The sequence below is a fragment of the Gallinula chloropus genome, assembly GCF_964237585.1.
Source record: "Gallinula chloropus genome assembly, chromosome: 2".
In the NCBI taxonomy this organism is placed as follows: Eukaryota; Metazoa; Chordata; class Aves; order Gruiformes; family Rallidae; genus Gallinula; species Gallinula chloropus.
In genome coordinates, this window is record NC_140086.1 from 152,626,627 (window position 1) to 152,646,059 (window position 19,433).

Genomic DNA, 19,433 nt, shown 5'->3' on the forward strand with positions numbered 1-19,433 from the left:
CATTTTTCTTTGTGTCTACAAACCATTTCTTAATTTCCTAATAATATTCCGGCCTACTAAAATGCTCTAACGGGGTTTTTTTTCCCTAAAAATGTCTGATACTGTTTTAAAAAAGAAAAAAAAAAAGGATTTCCCAATTCAGAGTATACTGAGTGTTATAGGTCCTTCTCTTTCAATCACTCTCTTTCAGCTCCTTACAGGAGCTGGAACTTGATCCTTCCTTCCTCCCTCCATCACTCCCTCCCTTCCATTATCTCTTTCTTCTCTTTTCTTCCTCTTTTCTTTCTTTCCCTTCCTCTTTTCCTTTCCTCTCAGAGTTTTCTATGAGTCTAACTTTACCATTACAGGAATGTCTTAAAAAATTGGAATTTTCCTCCTTCCATTCCCTTTACAGATAGAAGGTGTTGTGTATTTGGTTTTTATAGAGTGTGTTCTGAAACATGCTTTGCTTTGCTCCATCAATTTGGCACACACTGCTCATGGAGCGCTAGGCTGTGAGTCTTCAGAAGTGCCAAGATCAAGCAGCACAGAGTACATGTACTGCTTCAGTAGTGGAGGAAAACTGCTGCCTTCCCATACTGCTACCTTGGAGTGCGTTTCACAATAGAGAAACCTGCTTTCAAAGGAGAAACATGTGATGAATACATCTAATATTTGGAGCAGGTCTTCGCAACTTCTGCTGACACAGCCGCAGACTGTGGGGTGCTATAAGAGATGCAGCTCCAGAAGTGCTTTCCATCCCTCTTCCCTTCCCCTCTTCTCTTGCCAGCCTCTGCAGGAGGATGGAGCCTTTGCTGTCCCACATGCTGACCAGTTTTACCAGGAATAACTCAGCAGAGGGGGTTGTGCTGGCATTAACCCCGGGAAGTGGGCTCTGTCGCCACTGGGACCTGCTCCGGCATTGCTAGCCACAGGTGCTCCTTTGGCTCCTGTCAGTGGAGTCTGTAAGAACATTGAGTGGTCAGGATTGGGAAGAAGAGCTCTGAAAAACAGTGAAAACATCCTATTTTTATATAGGAAACTCTTACTAACTTTGTTAGAGATGTAGCATCCTCTCAAATAGCTCTTTTCAGTAGCTCTTAATCTGCTGCTTCAAGCCTTACGTTTCCGTCTTACTATTGCATGGACAAGAAGTGTCTGTTTCCAGAAGACAAGCTTCTTTATTTGAAGAGTCTTGTGAAGCTCAGCCAGGGTTCCCAGTAAGTGTCCTGTGAAAGGGACAGTCCCTATTCTGTGCCTTCAGGCATACAGTGCGCTGCTGCCATGGCACCTCTGACCTTGTCTGGAGAGTGCTAGGCTGCAGTCTTAAGTGGGAAGGGACCTTGAAAGACTGTCTAGTCCAACCCCCTGCCAGAGCAGGATCACCTAGAGTAGATCACACAGGAATGCATCCAGGCAGGTTTGAATGTCTCCAGAGAAGGAGACTCCACAGCCTCTCTGGGCAGCTTGTTCCAGTGCTCCATCACTCTCACCATGAAAAAATTTCTCTTTATATTCACATGGAACTTCCTATGCTCCAACTTGCACCCATTGCCCCTTGTCCTGTCACTGGCCATCAATGAGAAGCGCCTGGCTCCATCCTCCTGACACTCACCCTTTACATATTTATAAACATTAATGAGGTCACCCCTCAGTCTCCTCTTCTCCAGGCTAAAGAGGCCCAGCTCCCTCAGCCTTTCCTCATAAGGAATGTGTTCCACTCCATCATCTTGGTAGCCCTGTGCTGGACTCTTTCAAGGAGTTCTGTGTCCTTCTTGAACTGAGGGGCCCAGAACTGCACAATATTCCAGGTGTGGTCTCATCAGGGCAGAGCAGACCGTGACCTACTAACCACACTCCTAATACACCCCAGGATGCCATTGGCCGTCTTAGCCACTGCTGGCTCATGGTCACCCTGCTGTCCACCAGGACCCCCAGTTCCCTCTCAGCTAACCTGCTCTCCAACAGGCCAGTGCCCAGCCTATACTGGTGCCTGGGATTGTTCTTCCCTAGATGCAAGACCTTACATTTGCCCTTCTTAAATGTCAATTTTGTGTGAATATGAAATGTTAATATCACAATACGGAAATGCAGATTATTTCCGTTGTTTGTTAACAACAGATGGGGAGATTCAGGTACATGAAAAAGCTTTTAAGTCCCAATTTTGTTAGAGTACAAATTTTCCCTTTGCACGGAGTCTCATGATTAGAACTGGGCAGATAAAGGGTTACAAACCAAAAAAAACATGCTGCATTCAGTAGAATCCCCATATCCCAACTGTGAGTGAGAAGAGTGCTGTAAAAACAAATCACAATAAGCAGTGTGTCCTGGGAGGTTTGTATCCTAAAGAGTGAGGAGCATTATGCCTGTTTGTGCAGGCAGGAACCTGAGGCATAGAGAGGGGTGATGCTGTGCCCAGTGGGCACAATGGCTGCAAGGTAGAGCTGGGAGGGACACCACGGTCTCCAGAGTCCCAGTCCACTGTATCAATTCAAAGTAGGTGTGCATTGTGCTTTACACAATGTGCAATGTTAATTTAAACAAATTCATTGCAGTACACGTATAATGAAAGCGGAATATTTTAAAGTGCCCCAAGGACTTGAAAACAGACATAAACAGGCCTTGGTTATTTTACATATTCCCATAGTCTTATGTGGTAAAATTGCTAATACTTTTTTAATCTCTGAGGCTTTGAAAATTCCCTTCCTGGACCTCAGTTCCTGCCTCATTTTGATCCCTTTGCCTGAACTGTCTTAAATCCTTGCATAACCTTTCCGGCTTCTTTGTTCAGCCCTCTGAACCAGTGGAAGCTATTTGCCTTTGACCTCAGGGAATTTGGGATAAGAAGTGTCATTTAGTTTTGTAATGAAGAAAAGGCTTCACATTAAAGGCAGTCATTTAGGACTAATTCCTTAATTGAACTTGTTGATTATAGAAGTAACGGGACTAAAATATGTCCTAGACATACAGAATATTTAATGATTGTTGGCTAAAGTTGCAATCAGTCCACAACCTCCATTTTTCAGTCTGAGTCGTCTTTATATGTTATCTGAATTTGTTGTGTGATGGGAGGAAAACTGCTCTGAGGAAGCCAGGGTGATGCAGGGAAACTCTTCATTAGCTAAATTTTCCCTTCAGCCCTAGTGTCCAGCTGTGACATTTTCCTACTTTTCTGGTCTGTTTGAATTGGGTATGTAATTTTGGAAGGCAGAACTTAGGGGATCTGATCCGCATTTCCTCTTTTTGATAGAATAAGTTCCTTTGCTTGTAAATTCAGGTACAGTTTATGTAGAAATATTTTATTATTGGAGTAAAGAGAAGATGCACCAAAAGTCATGACTGTCAAAGAGCCCTGACCCTAGTTGAGGATCCCACTGTTGCCTGCACTGCCCATCTTTCCTCTACCTACAGAAACTCAGGACAGGTTGCATCAGCCATAGCCCACCATCACTGTTGCTCAGGCACCATCTCAGCATTAGGCAGTGATATACATCTGAAAGGTGGTGATGATGGCAATAGTTCCTGGCTATTTGAGTCACAACCAGGAAAACGCTGGGCTGTGGAGATAGCTACACGAAAGCACGTTTGCCTCTGGCATTAAATGCCTTTCAATTAGATTTTGGTTAACATTTCTAATAGATTAGGTAGTCGGCATTTTTTTCACCCCAAAAAGTGGGGGTTTTTTGTTGAAATCAGAAGAGTCATGTTTGAAAGATCTTCTTAACTTCAGCTTTAAAATTTTTGCTGATGATGGTTTATGAAGCATTTTCAGTTTGGAGCATTAATTAACTTAAATTTCAAAACAAAACAAACAAAAAATACCCACTAGATACAAATAACCTCTTTTTCTGACCTGCAGCATTTTTTTTTCAGATTCACTTTACAGCTTCTTTCTATATTTCACTTTTTTTGTTCCAGTTTAATACAGAAAAGTTTTCAAAAAATCAATGTTTTGCAAGATAACAAGGCATCTACTTTCTCCTCACAAGTGCAACATCTAATGGAAGATGATGATCAGCCAGAAATCTTAATGGGTCTGGAATAAAACCAGAAACCATTGGTTGTTTCTTTCTGCCACAGAAAGGCTGTGGATGCGGAGGGGACTTGGGAGACATGCACTGGTATTCCCTACATATATGGTGTATTTTCTGTTTACGTTAGGTTGTGCTTGCATCACATCCCATCTGGTTTCTGCTGTGTTTTGATGCTGGAGGTTTTCAAGAGTGGCAACTTCTCATAACAGATACTGAAATAAATTAGTGGGCAAAAGAACACGCTAAAAATATTTAACAACCAAAAAGCTGGACTTCCAAGCTGGCATGACTGGGACATGGCATGGTGTGGGAACAGACTGCTCAAAAGAAGAGGGAGATGAATAATTCAGGGTGGGTAGGGTAGACAGGGAAATCGGAGCTTGAGATGACGGGAGGTGCGGTGCTTCGGTGGCCAAGCCTGGCTAACAGCAGGAGCTGCTGGCACACTGGTGAGGAAGGAGGGCAGTTACCATGGCTCAGCCTGTGGGAATGGCTGCAAAGGGAGGCTTATTCAACATGTGAGGTTTAGCCAAGTGTGAGCATAAATGGCAAACTCCATAGCAGAGCTATATTTAAAATAGAAAGGGGGCAGTAGGAAAGACTCCTTTGAATTGGACGTGGAAAGCTAGTTAGAAATAACAGGAGGAAGCTACGAAGGGTTCATGCCAAGCATCGCAGTAAAAACCTCCCTGACTATGAAATACTTCCAGCTAAGAAATAAACTCTGAAGGGAAGTGGAAGAAGCCCTATCATTTGAAATACTATTACAGGAGTAGACAAAGCACTCGAAAGTGCACTGCGGGGAACAGTCTTTTTTTGGCAGGGAGCACGACTTGGATGACCTAATAGCTTCTTTCCATCTCTATTAGAATCACAGAATCCAGAGTCTTTCTCAGAGCAACAGCACAGCCGGCTTTGAAAGTTTGCCCAGTTTTGGCATCATAACATTGGTTCGAACTACTCTCACAGTCCAGCCCCTGCAGATTCCCCAAACAATAGTTACTAGCTCTGCTGACAAACTCTCAGATTACTGCAAAATACTAGTGAGCTGTGGAATGTATTTTGGGGAGTTTTCACCACCAAACAGACCAGATCTAAAAAGGAACATAAAATTTGCAGTTTCGTGTAGGATCATTGGGCAGAAAGATGTTGTTACTGTATTTTGATATCCCCTTTGCTGCACAGTGATTACAGGGCCAGGTCATTATAGCTTGACAGTTTTCCCTCTGAAGTCGGGTTTCAGTCCTACTTTTCTATAGTAATTGTTTGAGTTAAAGGAGGCAAAATCTGTCCAATGTACTAAATGGCAGGAAGAAAAGAAGTTTAGCACATGCTGGGGTTGTAGCTGCATTACGTATTAAATCCCAGTAGCCAAACTTTGAAACATAGGTGGCTTTCCCAAGTGTACAGATCTAGTTTGAGACTTTTATTAAGAAAAATAGACTAATTCTTCAGAACAAGTGGAGTTGGGTTTTTTTTAAATTCCACTGGTGTATAATATAGTACATAAACACACATGCACTGCATATCAGCATTGCTTACAGCTTTGTAACACTACAATGATTCTTAAACATCTTCTGCCCATCCCCTCCAGTGAGACATTTTGGTGGGAGAGAAATTCCATGTCTGCCCTGCACTGGGTCACTCAAGTTTTCCTTCTCAGCTTGGCTGCAAACCTCCAGAAGGTGCAGAAGTAACTTTCACCCCCATGGGCAGCCTTTGTCTCCCATCTGCTTGATTTTCAGGCTCTTTGCCCAGGCTGGCTCTGCTGCCATGTTCTCCTCTGCCTTTCCCAGCACGGCTGGAAGGCAGCAGGCAGCAGCGGGAAGGCTCTGTGCTCACTTTGTAAGAAACTGTTTTCACTCTCAACAAAGAACGGCTGGAGCGCTGCGGAGAAACAGGACTTGCCCTTTCTGGGCTGTAAGGAGTGGAGCATTTCTTTGTCAGCATCTCCTGGGTGATTCAGAGGTGCCTCTTTTCAGGGCTCTGATGGGACTTGTGCTCTGCCTTTTTATCCTGCCTGCCAGACCAGCCGTGATAGTGATGCTGCTCACTCGAGAGGGAAAGCAAGGAAGCTTTCAGTCCTGTCTGCTGTCTGTGTTTGTCAGTGGAAAAACAGAAATCTCTTGGGGAAGAGTGGGAACAATTGAATTATTTTATGCTGAGGCACAGTAAAACTAATTTTAAAAATTATTGCCTGATGTCCATAATTTATTCACGGTACTAGTCCCAGTAGAGTTAATAAGAGTATTACACACTTAAAATTAAGTATGCACACAGGAGTCAGTAACATCAGCATCTAGCATTTTACTTCTATTTTTTGGAAATCTCTTTGTGGCAAAATATCTTTTACTATTTCAAAGTTATTACAAGTGTACCAATACATTCCCAAATGGATTGTGAGCTTAGCAAAAGCTTTTAAAAAGGAGTCCCAAGTTTTGAGTGCTGACATGGCCCTTGCAGAAGACCTCCAGGAAATGCTGTTTCTCTGTTCAGTACGCTGCCGTGATAACTCTGTAGGGATGCAAGGTGGAAAACACAGAGTGGGAGAGGTTTAACAGAGTTTGTGCTTTCTGGATCCTCGTGTGCTAAAAATCCAGAGGAGGTTAAAGGAAATAGGTGGAGAAGGGAACAAGTAGAATATGCTAGTGAGAGTAAGAACGAAGTGGGAGGCACAGATGCTGAAAGGGAAGAGGAAAGAAATTATCAAATACCTCAGTGTTGATTCTTCTCCAGTAGTCACTTCATTGACTGTTGAATGTATAGCTTTATTGTATGTGATTTCAGCTAGGTCTGGAGTTCAGCAACACTTCATTTAGGTATGTCTTAGTAACGGCCAAGGAGTAAAGGCCAACAGGATCTGCAGGCAGCTGAACAGCTCTGACATACTCTTTTCCTGCCCCAGAGGTTTACTGCTACTGTTACCCAAATCAAATTCTTTTTAAACAAATCTTATATTAAAATAAAGTATTTCCTGACCTTCATTACACCATCGTTCTTACCACTTACATATGGCTGAGGTCTTTTCAATTGCCTTTTTTTTAAGACTAAATCTATTTGACAGATGTTGGTAAAGAAGAAATTAGCTAACTCTGCCTGTTAAAGGAGATACCAAGTGGTTGAGACAGTGACTAGTTCTTCTAAGAACAGGTACCCATCTGCAAATACTCACCTGAGGATTGAAGTTGTCATTTGTTTGGAAGAATTAAGAAAAGGGCATTTTCTGGTTTTTACACTAGCATGGATTCTACAGAACAAAAATACCTCTATTACAAGCCAGAAATGCAGGCATTATTAGCAGCTGGGGTTTGCAATATTTTATTTTGCTTCCATATGCGCAGCGTTATTTCTAAACCCCTTGCTGCATGCTCCTAAATACCTATGGTTTAACTTGCCATTAGAAGAACAGCTCAGGTGTGGTTTATGTAGTCATACCCTTTGTAGATTAGCATTGTTCTAGCCTTGCATGAACACCTCGTAGCAGAGCTCCTCAGTTCTGGCCCGTGTCTGTGTCCCTGGTTGAACAGATGGACATTGTAGCTTCACTGCTCTTGCTGTGAAGCCAGTGGTGGCCCTACAGCTCTTCAGCTGGTGGGAGGCTCAGAGGAAGGTGATGTAGTAAACACAGGTGCCTGTGTACGCCTGTAATACTTTGAGAGCAGTGCAGCATAAAAAAGGACAATGCAAAAAGGTAACTCACAAAAGTGGTGACTGCAGTGACAGGCTCTGCCTGTGAGTTTTGAGGCAGTTGAAGGACCATTGGAAAGTGGCTCCTGTTAAGCACCTTGAAAGAGAGTAGGGCAGGTTGCAGCTTCGGAGCTCTGCCTGCTCCAGGCAATGCCCTTTCCAAGGCTCAAAATGACTTGGAAAATCAGTCTGAAATTGCTGGGTATTTGGGTTGTATCTTGCTGTTAGTGCCAGGAACTGCTTGCCCGGGTGTACCATGCCTCAGGGCTTAGCCCTGCCCCATCCATCAAGGTTGAGAGACTTCCCAGAACTGCAGATAAAACACTATTCACTATTCTTGCCTTGACCTCGACAGTTACAGCTTTTACAGAAGACTTTTGGAGCAAAGAAATATTAAAAAAAACCCCAAACCAAACCAATCTTTTTCCATCTCCTTTATGTTTAGGGGCTGAACTTGCCAAAGCTTTGTTCTTCTCCAGAGGGACCTCTAGCTGAGGTCTCTCTGCGCCTCATCGCTCCTTTCCCAAACTGAGCGCTGCAGTACTCAGGTCTATAAAAAGACCTCAAAACAGTCCAAAAAAGATCTATTGTGACTGTCTCTAACAGACTGCAGTTTTAGGATCAGTTTAACAGTTCTCCACCCATGTACTCTTGCCCATGCCTTCCTCTCTTATGATGTTTCTTCTTTACCTTTTGTAGGGTTTGGTTTTGGGCACCTCATTGTTTTGGGTTTTTTTCTTTCTAATCAGAGCTGAGTGGTGGAACAGGGTTAGAACAGCTCTTTTGACAGAAACTCAGATTAAATTGGTTAAGTGGATTATAAAATTGTTCAGGAGTGAGACGTTTAAGGTTTCCATGGGCTGTTAGATATTTTTAATGAATCTCACTTAGGATACAGCAGTGCCTAGATATTGTCAAATTTTCTGCACCATCTACTGGTGGAGATCATCAGCTAGTTTAGGACTTTAAAGTCTCTTTTATTCTAACCTACTGAGTACTTTGCTAAGGTTAAATAAGGAATTTGCTTCCAGACCATCATACCACTGAAGGAGAGCCAGAGTTTCTGTTCCTTCAGTGGGAAAATAAGTTACCTGAGAAAGGAAGAACCAGAATGCCACACTCAGAGGAAGGATCTTAGCTCAGCAGTTAATGTTTTCCATTAAATTATATTTTTTTGTTGTTATTAAAATGTTTATCAGCTACTGTCCATTGAAAATAATTCAAAGATTGCAAATGCAGATTTCAAGCTGAGGCCAGGTTATAAGCTGTTTTGATATGACTTTGATTTTAACTGTTAGCTACTCGGGGAATGTGGTTGCTCACTCAGCTCACATGCCTTTGTGTCTGTGCCCTGGCGTTTCTGACGTTCTTGTGGGAAATCAATATTTTAGATCCCTCTTGTTGTGAATAAATTTGTGCATGGAATTCCATTTATAAAAGCCCATCAAAAACAAATAAAAGGCACCAACTACATTTGAAGAATTTAATATTTAAGAAACGTTCACACACATCTTTTTTTCATTATCTTGCTAGCCGTAAGTCTTGACTAAGATTAAATAGTGGGCCTGATTATGTTCTACAGGATATAAGCTTCATCTTTTCCAAAAATAACATTAATCTCTGGGACCATTAACCATTCTTTTAAGAAATAAATGTTAACAAAATGCAAATAAACACAACCATGTATTATGCATATTATTTTTACATGTATTTTACAGAGTTCGTTTAGTTGAAAGAGGATCTCCGCATAGCCTGCCCCTCATGGAGTCAGGCAAAGTAAGTACTAAAAGAAGATTTAAACGTGCTTTTTATGGTAAATAATTTCAGTAGGTTTCTGTTTCTGTTCACTTTAACATGAAAGTAGTGTTGAGGGAGACTGAAGACCTTTCTTTACTGTTGAGGTCACAGCAGAGTGGCAGTAACTGATGCATAACTGCTGTCTCAGAAGCTGCACCTCCCTCTTTTGTGCAAAAAGAAGGTATTTCATCCTCTGTGTCTCGCCCTTGAAACAGCCAACAAATGTACAGCCTTTAAACAGCCAACATATGGTTTTCTAGTGAAGGCAGTTTTGTCTATGTAGACCCACCTCCAATGAGAACCACTTGACAATTGCCAATGCTGTACTCATGGGCTACTGATCACATGCAGAAGGGCTGTCGCTGGTGAATGCCATCGCTGTGGGGGTAAGGTGAGGACACAGGACCAGCAAACAGAGCTGGGGGTGCCATGAACCAGTGACCGAGACCTGCTGCCTTTGGGAGAAAGGAGAGGTGCCAACGGTGTGCCACAGAGGCCCTCCTTGCTCCCTGACTGCCCTCCATGCTGATGCTGTGGATGCTAAAGCTTTCTGACCAAAGCTTTGCAAACACTCCTGGTCACCCGTTTCTGTTTTAGGGTTTAACATCTACCCACCACCGTAGTCGTTGAACATCCATTACATGAGGTTATCGTCAGGAGCTTGTTCTGGGTTTTCTTTTTGTTTCAGGCTGAAGTTTCTGCTGGTTAGCACAGGGTGTTTTCTTTTCTAGCATACACTCTCAGAGAGCCCTGAGCCATTTGGTAGGACTTCTGTATTGTAGGTGAACGTTTGATTTCTGAGGAGGTTTTAATGGTGGAATAGCTTTCACAAAGAGAAGAGGTTTTGTACCATTTTCCAGATATCTCAGAATTTACTACATCTGTGGACCATGTTAATTTTTTGTGTTATAAGTCTACTTTAACTTTTTAGGGATTTCTTCTAGTTTCTAATGAAGGTTTTCTGGGGACAAAGAGTCAGCATATGATTGCATAAGCCAGTATCTGCTTTCTTAAGTCATGTTTTCTTTCAATAGATCCTCCCAGGAGTACGTATCATTATTGCTAATCCAGAAACAAAGGGACCTTTAGGAGATTCTCATCTTGGTGAGGTGAGTCATGAAACCTTACCTTTGTATGCTCTGAACTAAATTGCAGAGATAAAGCTATCATCTTGTGTGCCAGTGGTTCCCTATGATACATCTTATCAAGTGCCTAGTTAAGAAAATTGTGAATTCTACAGAACTTAATAGTATATAAAGTGTCTAACATGATATTTGTATCGTTATTAAAATTCCTAGTAGCATACTTCATAATTACTAATAATACCACAAGTTTGTTAAAAAAATTGGGAAAAATCTGCTTTTTTCTAACAATGCTTCACTAATTCTGATGGAGACTTACATGAAAAAGTAAGTGTATTGATTAGCCTAATTTCAGCCAGATGGTTTTCTCGTGCTATTCTCTTTATAATTGTTGTGCTTCAATGCACTGAAGCACTCTCATTAGCTGACTTGAGCAAGGCTATATGTTTTTACTTATTTATTTTATGTTCTAGAGAAAGAAAAAAACGTTCTTTTCAATGAGCAAGTAAAGGTCTCATTAACAAAATTAAGTATTTGCTTAGTCATAATTAAAACTACAGTCTAACTTGTGACATTGATCTGTTAAATTTCATCACTATGAAACTGTAAAAATTTCCATGATGCCTTGAGTTAGATGAAATGAATCTGTCTCCATAGGTGAAGGTGCCTGGCCTCACTCTTAAAAATAATCTGGTGCTGCTCATGGTGGATGCTCTGTTGAAATAAACACACTGGATGGGGCCAGGTCACTATGGAAAGAGCTCTGTGGTCTGTAGGCACTGCTGAAAATTGCCCCATCCAGGCAGACCCTGAGCTGGCTGAGCCATTCAGGGAGGCTGTGTAGGGCTGTGGGGGTCCTGAGGCCAGATGGCTGCAAGGCAGCGTCCCTCTCAGATACAGCCCAGGTCCACACTCCCATATCAGTGAGGCTAGACTGGGGTCTCTGGGTCTAAAACTGGGTCAGTGACAGGCTCAGAAACAGTGTTAAAAGGCATTACAGCATCATCTAGCTATGACTAAAAATATTTCCATTGAGAATTTTCAATAATGCTTCATTCTGGAAAGCTACTTTAATTAATACCAGTATAATTGCTTTTAACTTAGATATGGGTTCACAGCACTCACAATGCCAGTGGGTATTTTACCATCTATGGAGATGAATCTTTGCAGTCAGATCATTTTAATTCAAGACTCAGCTTTGGAGACACTCAGACTATCTGGGCTCGAACTGGCTATCTGGGGTTCCTGAGAAGGACAGAACTCACAGATGCAAACGGAGGTAAGGGGTTTCTTGTCATCAACATCTGCAGATAAACTGGGATTGTTTGGAGGCTGCCACCGTGTCTCTTGCCATGTGCTGCCTGATGTGGTCGGTCTGTGAACCACAGAACTGCAAAAAACCCTTAGTTAAAATAATTTGAAAATACAACACAGCCAGGATTGTCCTACTGAGCCAGGTGCTTTTCGTTTGCTGTACCTCAGGTGCTGTAAGTCCCCTCCACCAGTGACATTTTGGTGGTGTTAATGTGCCAAGTGCTTCAGCTTAAAACCCATGAAATGCCGCTTCAAATGCCACCACTTGCTCTCACAGGCTTGTCTGCCAAAACATGCCCATGCAGATAGGAAAGGCCTCTTAGTGAGGCTCAGCCCTGTCCCGCCTGTGACGACCACCTCTGATAATTCCTCTGTGACAAACACATCACCAGAAGCTGTCCTGTCCTCAAACCTCCCTGTCTTTAACCCACGGGGACAGTAGCTGTGATGTAACATGGGCAGCAGCCAGCAGGAGAAGCTGCAGGGGCTTGAGTTTCTCTTGGGGAGGTACAGGATCTCCTTACTTGTTTCCATGGCGTCCCTCATCTCATGCACACATGGACACCAGCCAGCACTGCCAGGCACACACAGCTGCTGCTTAGGAGAACGGTACTGCCCGGTTTGCCGAGCACAGTGCCACGAGCAGCAGCCGGCTGTGGAGGCACTCGAAGCTGCTGGCCAAGTGTGTTTGTAGCAGCACTGTGGGCACCTCAAGCAGTGATCCCAGGACCCTGTGTCAGTGCAGCAAGAGTAGCAGTTACTCAGCCAAAGAGTGACTTCCTGAAATCCCAAAGCATTTTAGGAATCACTGTGGTTTGTGTCTGCTGCCCGTGTCCTTATGTCCTTGCACCTTCCCAAAGAGATTTACTTCCAGTTGCACGGGCTTTTTTCATTTCATAATGGTAGCCCAGCCATGGTAAAATTCAGGATTCTCTGAGGATACTACAGTTTAAGCATCCAAATGGCTTAAGTCTCCTGGGTGCAAAGACTTACTATGTCTCTGTTCTACTACTATTAGTTCCCAGTGCAGAAAGATCTCTGCCCTTTATTACTGGTAGAGGTTATATTGCCATTACATTACTACCATGCAACTACCTAAATTAATCTAAAAAGAGCCAATTATCTGCTTTTAAGTCTATTAGCAAATGTTATTTCTTCATGGACAACATGAAGTCATTTATTATCAGCCTACTCCCTTTTAAAAAGTGTCATTTCAGCCTCATTTATTTCTTGAGTTGGTAAAAATTTGTACTGTAAGAGCATTAAGCTCCAGAGCTTACCATTTGTCTGAATGAGCAATTTGCTATCTGTCACATAGCACGTACTTGGAGTTTATTGATAAACACCTTTGTAATACACGTTAAGCATCAGTACTGACCATCTCAGAGCCACTGGAAGAACATTATTCATACTGTTAGGGTCAAATCCATCTTTTCTCTTTCAAAATAAAGAGAAAGAAACAAGGACCCTGCTGTCTGTTTAGGGCACCTTAATGAGTCTATTCTGCAGCCACCTGGAAGAAAAAAATAGTAATTCATGCCACTGTCTTTGGATAAAGACTCTTACCTTTCTCTCCTTGAAATGGGAATAGCATTTCTGCCTTTCTGCCCTCTGCTTTCTTCTTTGTGTTGCACTGGAAAATTCTCATTAGTTCAGAAATGGCTTTAGCATCCAGAAATTCAAAGATGGCTTACAGATGTTATACTTTACTCAGTTATTAGTGTGAACAGTTTTGTCACTTCATGTACTGGAGAACAGAATGGTTAATTGTCTTTGTTTCCGTACAACCAGAACGCCATGATGCACTTTATGTCGTGGGTGCATTGGATGAAGCCATGGAGTTACGAGGGATGAGATACCATCCAATCGATATTGAAACCTCTGTAATTAGAGCACACAAGAGCATCACAGAATGGTAAGGATTATATAACACCAGGGACCTTCTGTACAGCTGAAATATCTGTCTGGGGTTTTTTCTTGGGATATTGCAATTGACCCAGGAAATGGCCTGTCAGGATGGTCGCAGGATTTATAACCCAGCTGTAAGTATGTTCTTAGGATGAATCTTCTCACAAACAGATTTAGGCAGCAAGGACTGTTTTCTGCTAAGATCTTAAGATATGTTTCTTTTGTCTCTGTATGCGGCTTTAAGTACAAGGACGGGATTCCACTTTTAATTTGAGAGAGCCAGGCAGCTCTCAGGTAGGTCAGTAGCTCTTTTAGTTTGAGATTTATATTCTAACCAGGAAAAGCAAACTGGTTTGCCTTCAAGCTTCAGGGGTGTCTCTATTAGAAAGGAGTAAGCAAGCAAGCATTTCAAATAAATGAACACACTAATAAACTTTATCAGTGAACACACTGTTACTTTTGAATTGGCTATTAATAAATCAAGCAGTGATCAAATCAAGGTCACAATGGAAACTGAAGCGGTGAATCAATGAGTTAATAATGATGTTGCCTTAATCAATGTATCACATCATCAGATGCACACAGCAGGTAATCATTTCTCGAGGCCGACGTGAGAACAAATTGCTTTTCATTATTCTGGCACCAGAAGACTGAGTCAGGTAGTTGTTTTGTTTTGATACAACCTCAGCTCAGCTCTTCTCCTTTCAACCAAAACGAACCTGTTGCAACAGCCGGAGCAATTTAGTGAGTAGAAGACGTGACTCTCCATTTTTCTGTTCAATCCTGGTTCCTGAGGTGTGGCCTGGAGCAGTAAATTTAATAATGAAGCACAGCAACTGCACTGGTTTCTTCAGTCAAAACACCTTGCTTTTTTGTTAAATTACTTGTTCAAATGAAGGCAGTTAATTGCTTGACTGACTGTAACTCAGGTTTTGCCTTTCTTTCTCCTCCCTAGAGCCTCATGAGGGCTGGTGTGATCTTGTGCAAGCAAGCCACTGCACAGGGTGGCAGATTCTGTGTCCTCAGATAGACCAGCACTTGCTGTGAAATGCTCCTTGAAAACATGTCAGATCAGTAGCAGCAGTGGATGGAAAGTTTTCAGATCAAGCTGTTTAGGGACAGCTCTATTACAAGATGGCCACAGATTCATAAATTAGTGTGTTAAGTGGTACCTGTTTGTCAGAGGTTTTGATGTTGTCAAAGTGTGAGCTCATGGGCAATGAATGAAGTAACCATGTTACACTACAGAAATTACCATCATGGGTTTCAGTAGCCAAAAATGCTTCAATTATGTCCCTTTTTTCAAGACCACTGAGCACTTTGATGATCCTTTTCCTTCCATTGTCATGGAAATCCTGTGAGGGATAGCAGCAACTAAAAAAGGGTTGGGGTAAGCAAGAAAATGGCTGCTGAATTTCTGCCAGAATGTAGAAGTACATGTAAATAATTGTTGGTGCCTTAACTCTTCCCAGTAGTTGGGTGATAATGCACAAGGCACAGGGACAAAATTTCAGCCACATGCTGCATTATTGCTACCCTTTGCCCAAAGGCCAAAACTGGAAGTCTTCATGGATGTTATTTTGTTCTTTTTCCTGGAAGAAAAGAGATTACTGATGAGGAGTTAGCTGTTTCCCTGCAAAAAAAGGACACACACAGTAGTTCAGTGACAGCATCTGGTTTCCTCACAGTTCCCAACCCCTTCCTCACCAGTGCTCTGCTTAACAGCTTTCTCAAGTCAAGCCACTGTCATGGACTTCTCATTCATAGTCCTAGTCATGACTGTCCTCAACTTTTCTCACTTAATTTCTCTTCCAGCTTCTCTTAGAGATCCACTCATTGTCTTCTTGAAACATCCCTTGACAAAATAATAGCCAGCTAAACCTTTTTATATACACTTTGTATATGCCTGCCTTTGGCTGGCAGCATGAGCCTCTGTTCTTGTTGAAGGCCACCATTGGGCTACAGTGACCCATTAAGGATTTAACTGCATCAACACCTATTGCAAACAAAAGGTACTGGATATGTCCAGTCGATAGATGGTAAAAATAGCCCCAGCTGCCAAGGGAGACGTGCTCATTCTGTAACATCTAACACTACTGAGGAAAGCAGTGACTTGTTGACCAGCATGCCAGCCTGCTGTGCAACTTCTGTCATTCAGGATCAGATCTTAAAGGTCATTTAAAATTATTCTTGTCCCCTAAGAAACTTTAGCACAAAACAAACCACCTCTGACTTTGGACCTCCCATGTCTCAATACGTAACAAGCAGAAGAGTGACATGTTCTGTTTTTATTGTGATGTATACACCAGGCATCTTGCAACGTGTTTTTAATACTGCACAATATACCGAGAAATAATGTATGTGTATGTGTTTTAATTAAAGCACATTGTTGACTCATTTAAACCTCAAACCCTTGCAAGAGGAACAGAGCATAGCTTCCTGGAGTTTGCTGAGAGCTGGCTTTCTCTCTGCATAATGACAAATGGGTAAAGCTACACAAGATATTTGGAGAAGAAAACCATTACGGGCCTCTTTCTCTGGAGATGTCTCAACAATTTCCTTGATTTTCCTCAAGCATTTGGTGAGATGGAAGGAGCAGGAGGTGCCTTTCCCACCTCCATGCACTGGCTGTGTTGTACCTATTGGGTATGACTCCATAATTCCTGGGAAAGTGCAGCCTTCCTGGCTCCCTAGCGTTTGGTTTGGTTTGGTTTTTTATTCTTCAGTTAATGTATCCATAGGTGACACATGCTGGCCAGTATATCTTCATCTCAACTGGTGAGAGCATAAAGGACAGTCTTTCCTTTTACTTACAGTGGTCATCAAAGAGTTAGACTCAAAACATATGAGAAGAATTTAAAATTAAATTGAAACCCTCTTAGGAAGGTGAGTGGCTCTAGGGTTTGAGGCAGTGGTTTCAAGTGCTACCTTATATTTAAAAAAACCTCCCCAGGCTTTTTTTATTAAAATATATATAATACTAATATAGGTGTTTGTACAGCAATCCATAAAAATTCTGGGACCTCTCTGGAGCGGGTCACCTGTGCAAACTCATACTTCACTTGGTTAATACTCAGCATCAATCAAAACTTACTGGAATGTCTGTGAAAACATAACTGCAAATTAAAATTCATTCTGTGGCAGTACTAAGTTAAAAGGAACCTCCACAGCCTCCTTTGGCTGCCCATTTGTGGTCCAGATCAATAAGCACATAAGATCTCAATCAAATAGTACTTTGGCAGGATCTGAAAACAATTTATCTTTTTAATAGTGAGCCCTTTTTTTTTTTACAGCCATTCAGTTAAGCATCAACATAGAAATGTTTTCACAACTTAACTTGCAGGCAAAGTAAGATACAGTTCCAAAGCTCAGGGATTTTCCAGCATTGTCTTAGTATACTAAACCACTGTACTTCTGGCTTAATCAAGCATTGACCTTAGGGTAAGCAGCTCTTGTTGAAGTTGCTTATATATGTAATGTATTCTAACTTTCAGATAATTATGCTTGATGAAGTTCTGGAAAATTATCCCCTGTCTTTATAAGACAGAGAAAGGTAAAGGACAGGACTTGATGTAGGGGTTATGTGTGTAGAACAGTATTATTTATGCTATGGAATAAGTTAGAGGGAGAAATAGCCATCATCTGCATCTTAAACACCTCCAAGGAAGGATGAGATGGCTCTTTGTGGGGCCTCAGTCCTGCTGTCCTGTGAGACTTCAGAGGCTTTGGAGATACTTGAGCCACAGGCATTTGGAAGAAGGGATGCATACACCAGACTTTCATACCTTCCTGCCCTCCATATTTGGAAGGATAAATGTGTTACCCTTAGCCAGAAAAGATGCCCAGTAACAGAAACCAAAATTTACCTGCTTCAGCTCAAAGGCTTAACCAACATTTTGGGGTCTTATAAAGTTCTTTCAGTAAAAAGGAGATACTGTTGATAATGGTGTCCCCTTGACCATCTCACATTAATAAGTAAGTGATGTAAAAACTCCTGTCCCCTTAAACCCCACAGAACTTAAACACAGCTGCAATAAATGGAGACACTGCTTATTTCTGTATAAACCAATTGGTCCAGAGGAATCACAGCTCTTCTGAGCTGAGCTCTGACTGCATGGACAGCAACCAGCCCAATCCAGAAGGCACATAGCCATGTTAGCCTTGCCCTGTGCAGGGGAGGAAGCACCCTTCACCGGGCAGAGTTTATCCCAAACATCTTTCAGCTCGGACCATGTTCCTGCTGTTCCTTACGGTGCCACCTCTTGTAACCTCCTTTGCTCTTCTGGGCTGCTCTTCAGAAAACCCCAGAGAACACACCTCCACCCACACATTGCTCATGCATGGCTTCATGAGCACAGCCGTGCTGTGATGCTCTCTGGCTTCAGAGGGAGCTGCATATTGTCTTACTGACACCTGGCTCAGCAGGCAAGGATTGGACTCGAGTTTCTGTAAAGTGCAGCCCAATACTTGGTGCTGCAGCAGTATTCAAGTGAGAGCTCAGTGGGGCTGTTCTCCTGCCCTGCCTACAGACATCCCTCTTGCTACTTACGCTTTTTAAGCATACAGAAGGAACCCTAGGAGGTGAAACAAATGGTAACCAAGGGGGGATGAAAAGGGTAAGATATGAAATGGGTTAAAAAGCCCACCACTAATAACAGGTTTTCTCTCGTTCCAGTGCGGTGTTTACCTGGACAAATTTATTGGTCGTTGTAGTTGAACTGGATGGATCGGAGCAAGAAGCTTTGGACCTGGTTCCTTTGGTCACTAACGTGGTCCTGGAGGAACACTATCTGATTGTAGGGGTGGTGGTGGTTGTGGACATTGGTGTAATTCCTATCAACTCCCGTGGAGAGAAACAACGTATGCACCTACGAGATGGATTTTTGGCAGACCAGCTAGATCCCATCTATGTGGCCTACAACATGTAGTCTTGTACCTTAAAGCTTCCATGGACTTTACTATAGATGTATAAAATTTTTTGGTGTCCACTAAAAAAGTGTGCAGATAAGATGCTGACACTCATCAGAATGGAACTGTTTCTATTACGACTTTTCAAAGCAGTCACGATTGGCAGGAAATAAAATGTGAAATGTTTTCTTTTACCACTAAATTTCAGAGAAGAAGGACTATGGGGTAAGGCCCTTCAGTGTGTTGGAAAAGCCCATTTTAAACAACTTTTTTTTTTTGCTTATTGGACAATACTGCTTTTTGAGTCAATGTGGCTTTGTATTTTACATTAAATAAGCTGAAGTAGAGGTGTTTTTTTTTTTCATTCTGCCCTCCAAATGGATTCTTTTAAATGAATTTGCATACTAATATGAATAATCATTTTCTTCATTTGTTTTAATACGTCATAAAAAGCTGATGAATACAGATCTGTTACTAACTTAAGCCATTTTAGATCCCACATCTTAGGAAACTACGTAGTGGTACGAGGAGAATACCCAAAGTAGCACCTTTCAATTAGAAATCTCGGAGCTTTCTGTCAGAGATGCTGAAAGCCCAAAGGCCAAAGAGCCTTTGCTGTTAGCAGTAGAATGGAAGAAATTTATAAATAAGGTGTATTTCGGCAAAGAACTTGCAAATATCTTTGTACTAAACTAAAAAGATAAAATAAGTTAACTACTTCTTC

General features: G+C 42.1%; 1 protein-coding gene across 1 annotated transcript in view; it reads left to right on the forward strand.

Moving 5' to 3' along the window:
* Positions 1-18,729, forward strand: part of DIP2C (disco interacting protein 2 homolog C) — a gene marked incomplete at both ends in the record, with an annotated part of 317,089 nt that extends 298,360 nt beyond the window's left edge. Inside the window, 5 exons of the mRNA XM_084280380.1 lie at positions 9,419-9,476; positions 10,532-10,606; positions 11,684-11,858; positions 13,685-13,808; positions 18,477-18,729. Coding sequence (XP_084136506.1) covers positions 9,419-9,476; positions 10,532-10,606; positions 11,684-11,858; positions 13,685-13,808; positions 18,477-18,729 — 685 coding nt within the window. The remainder of the gene's footprint in view (positions 1-9,418; positions 9,477-10,531; positions 10,607-11,683; positions 11,859-13,684; positions 13,809-18,476) is intronic.
* Positions 18,730-19,433: the final 704 nt, after the last annotated feature.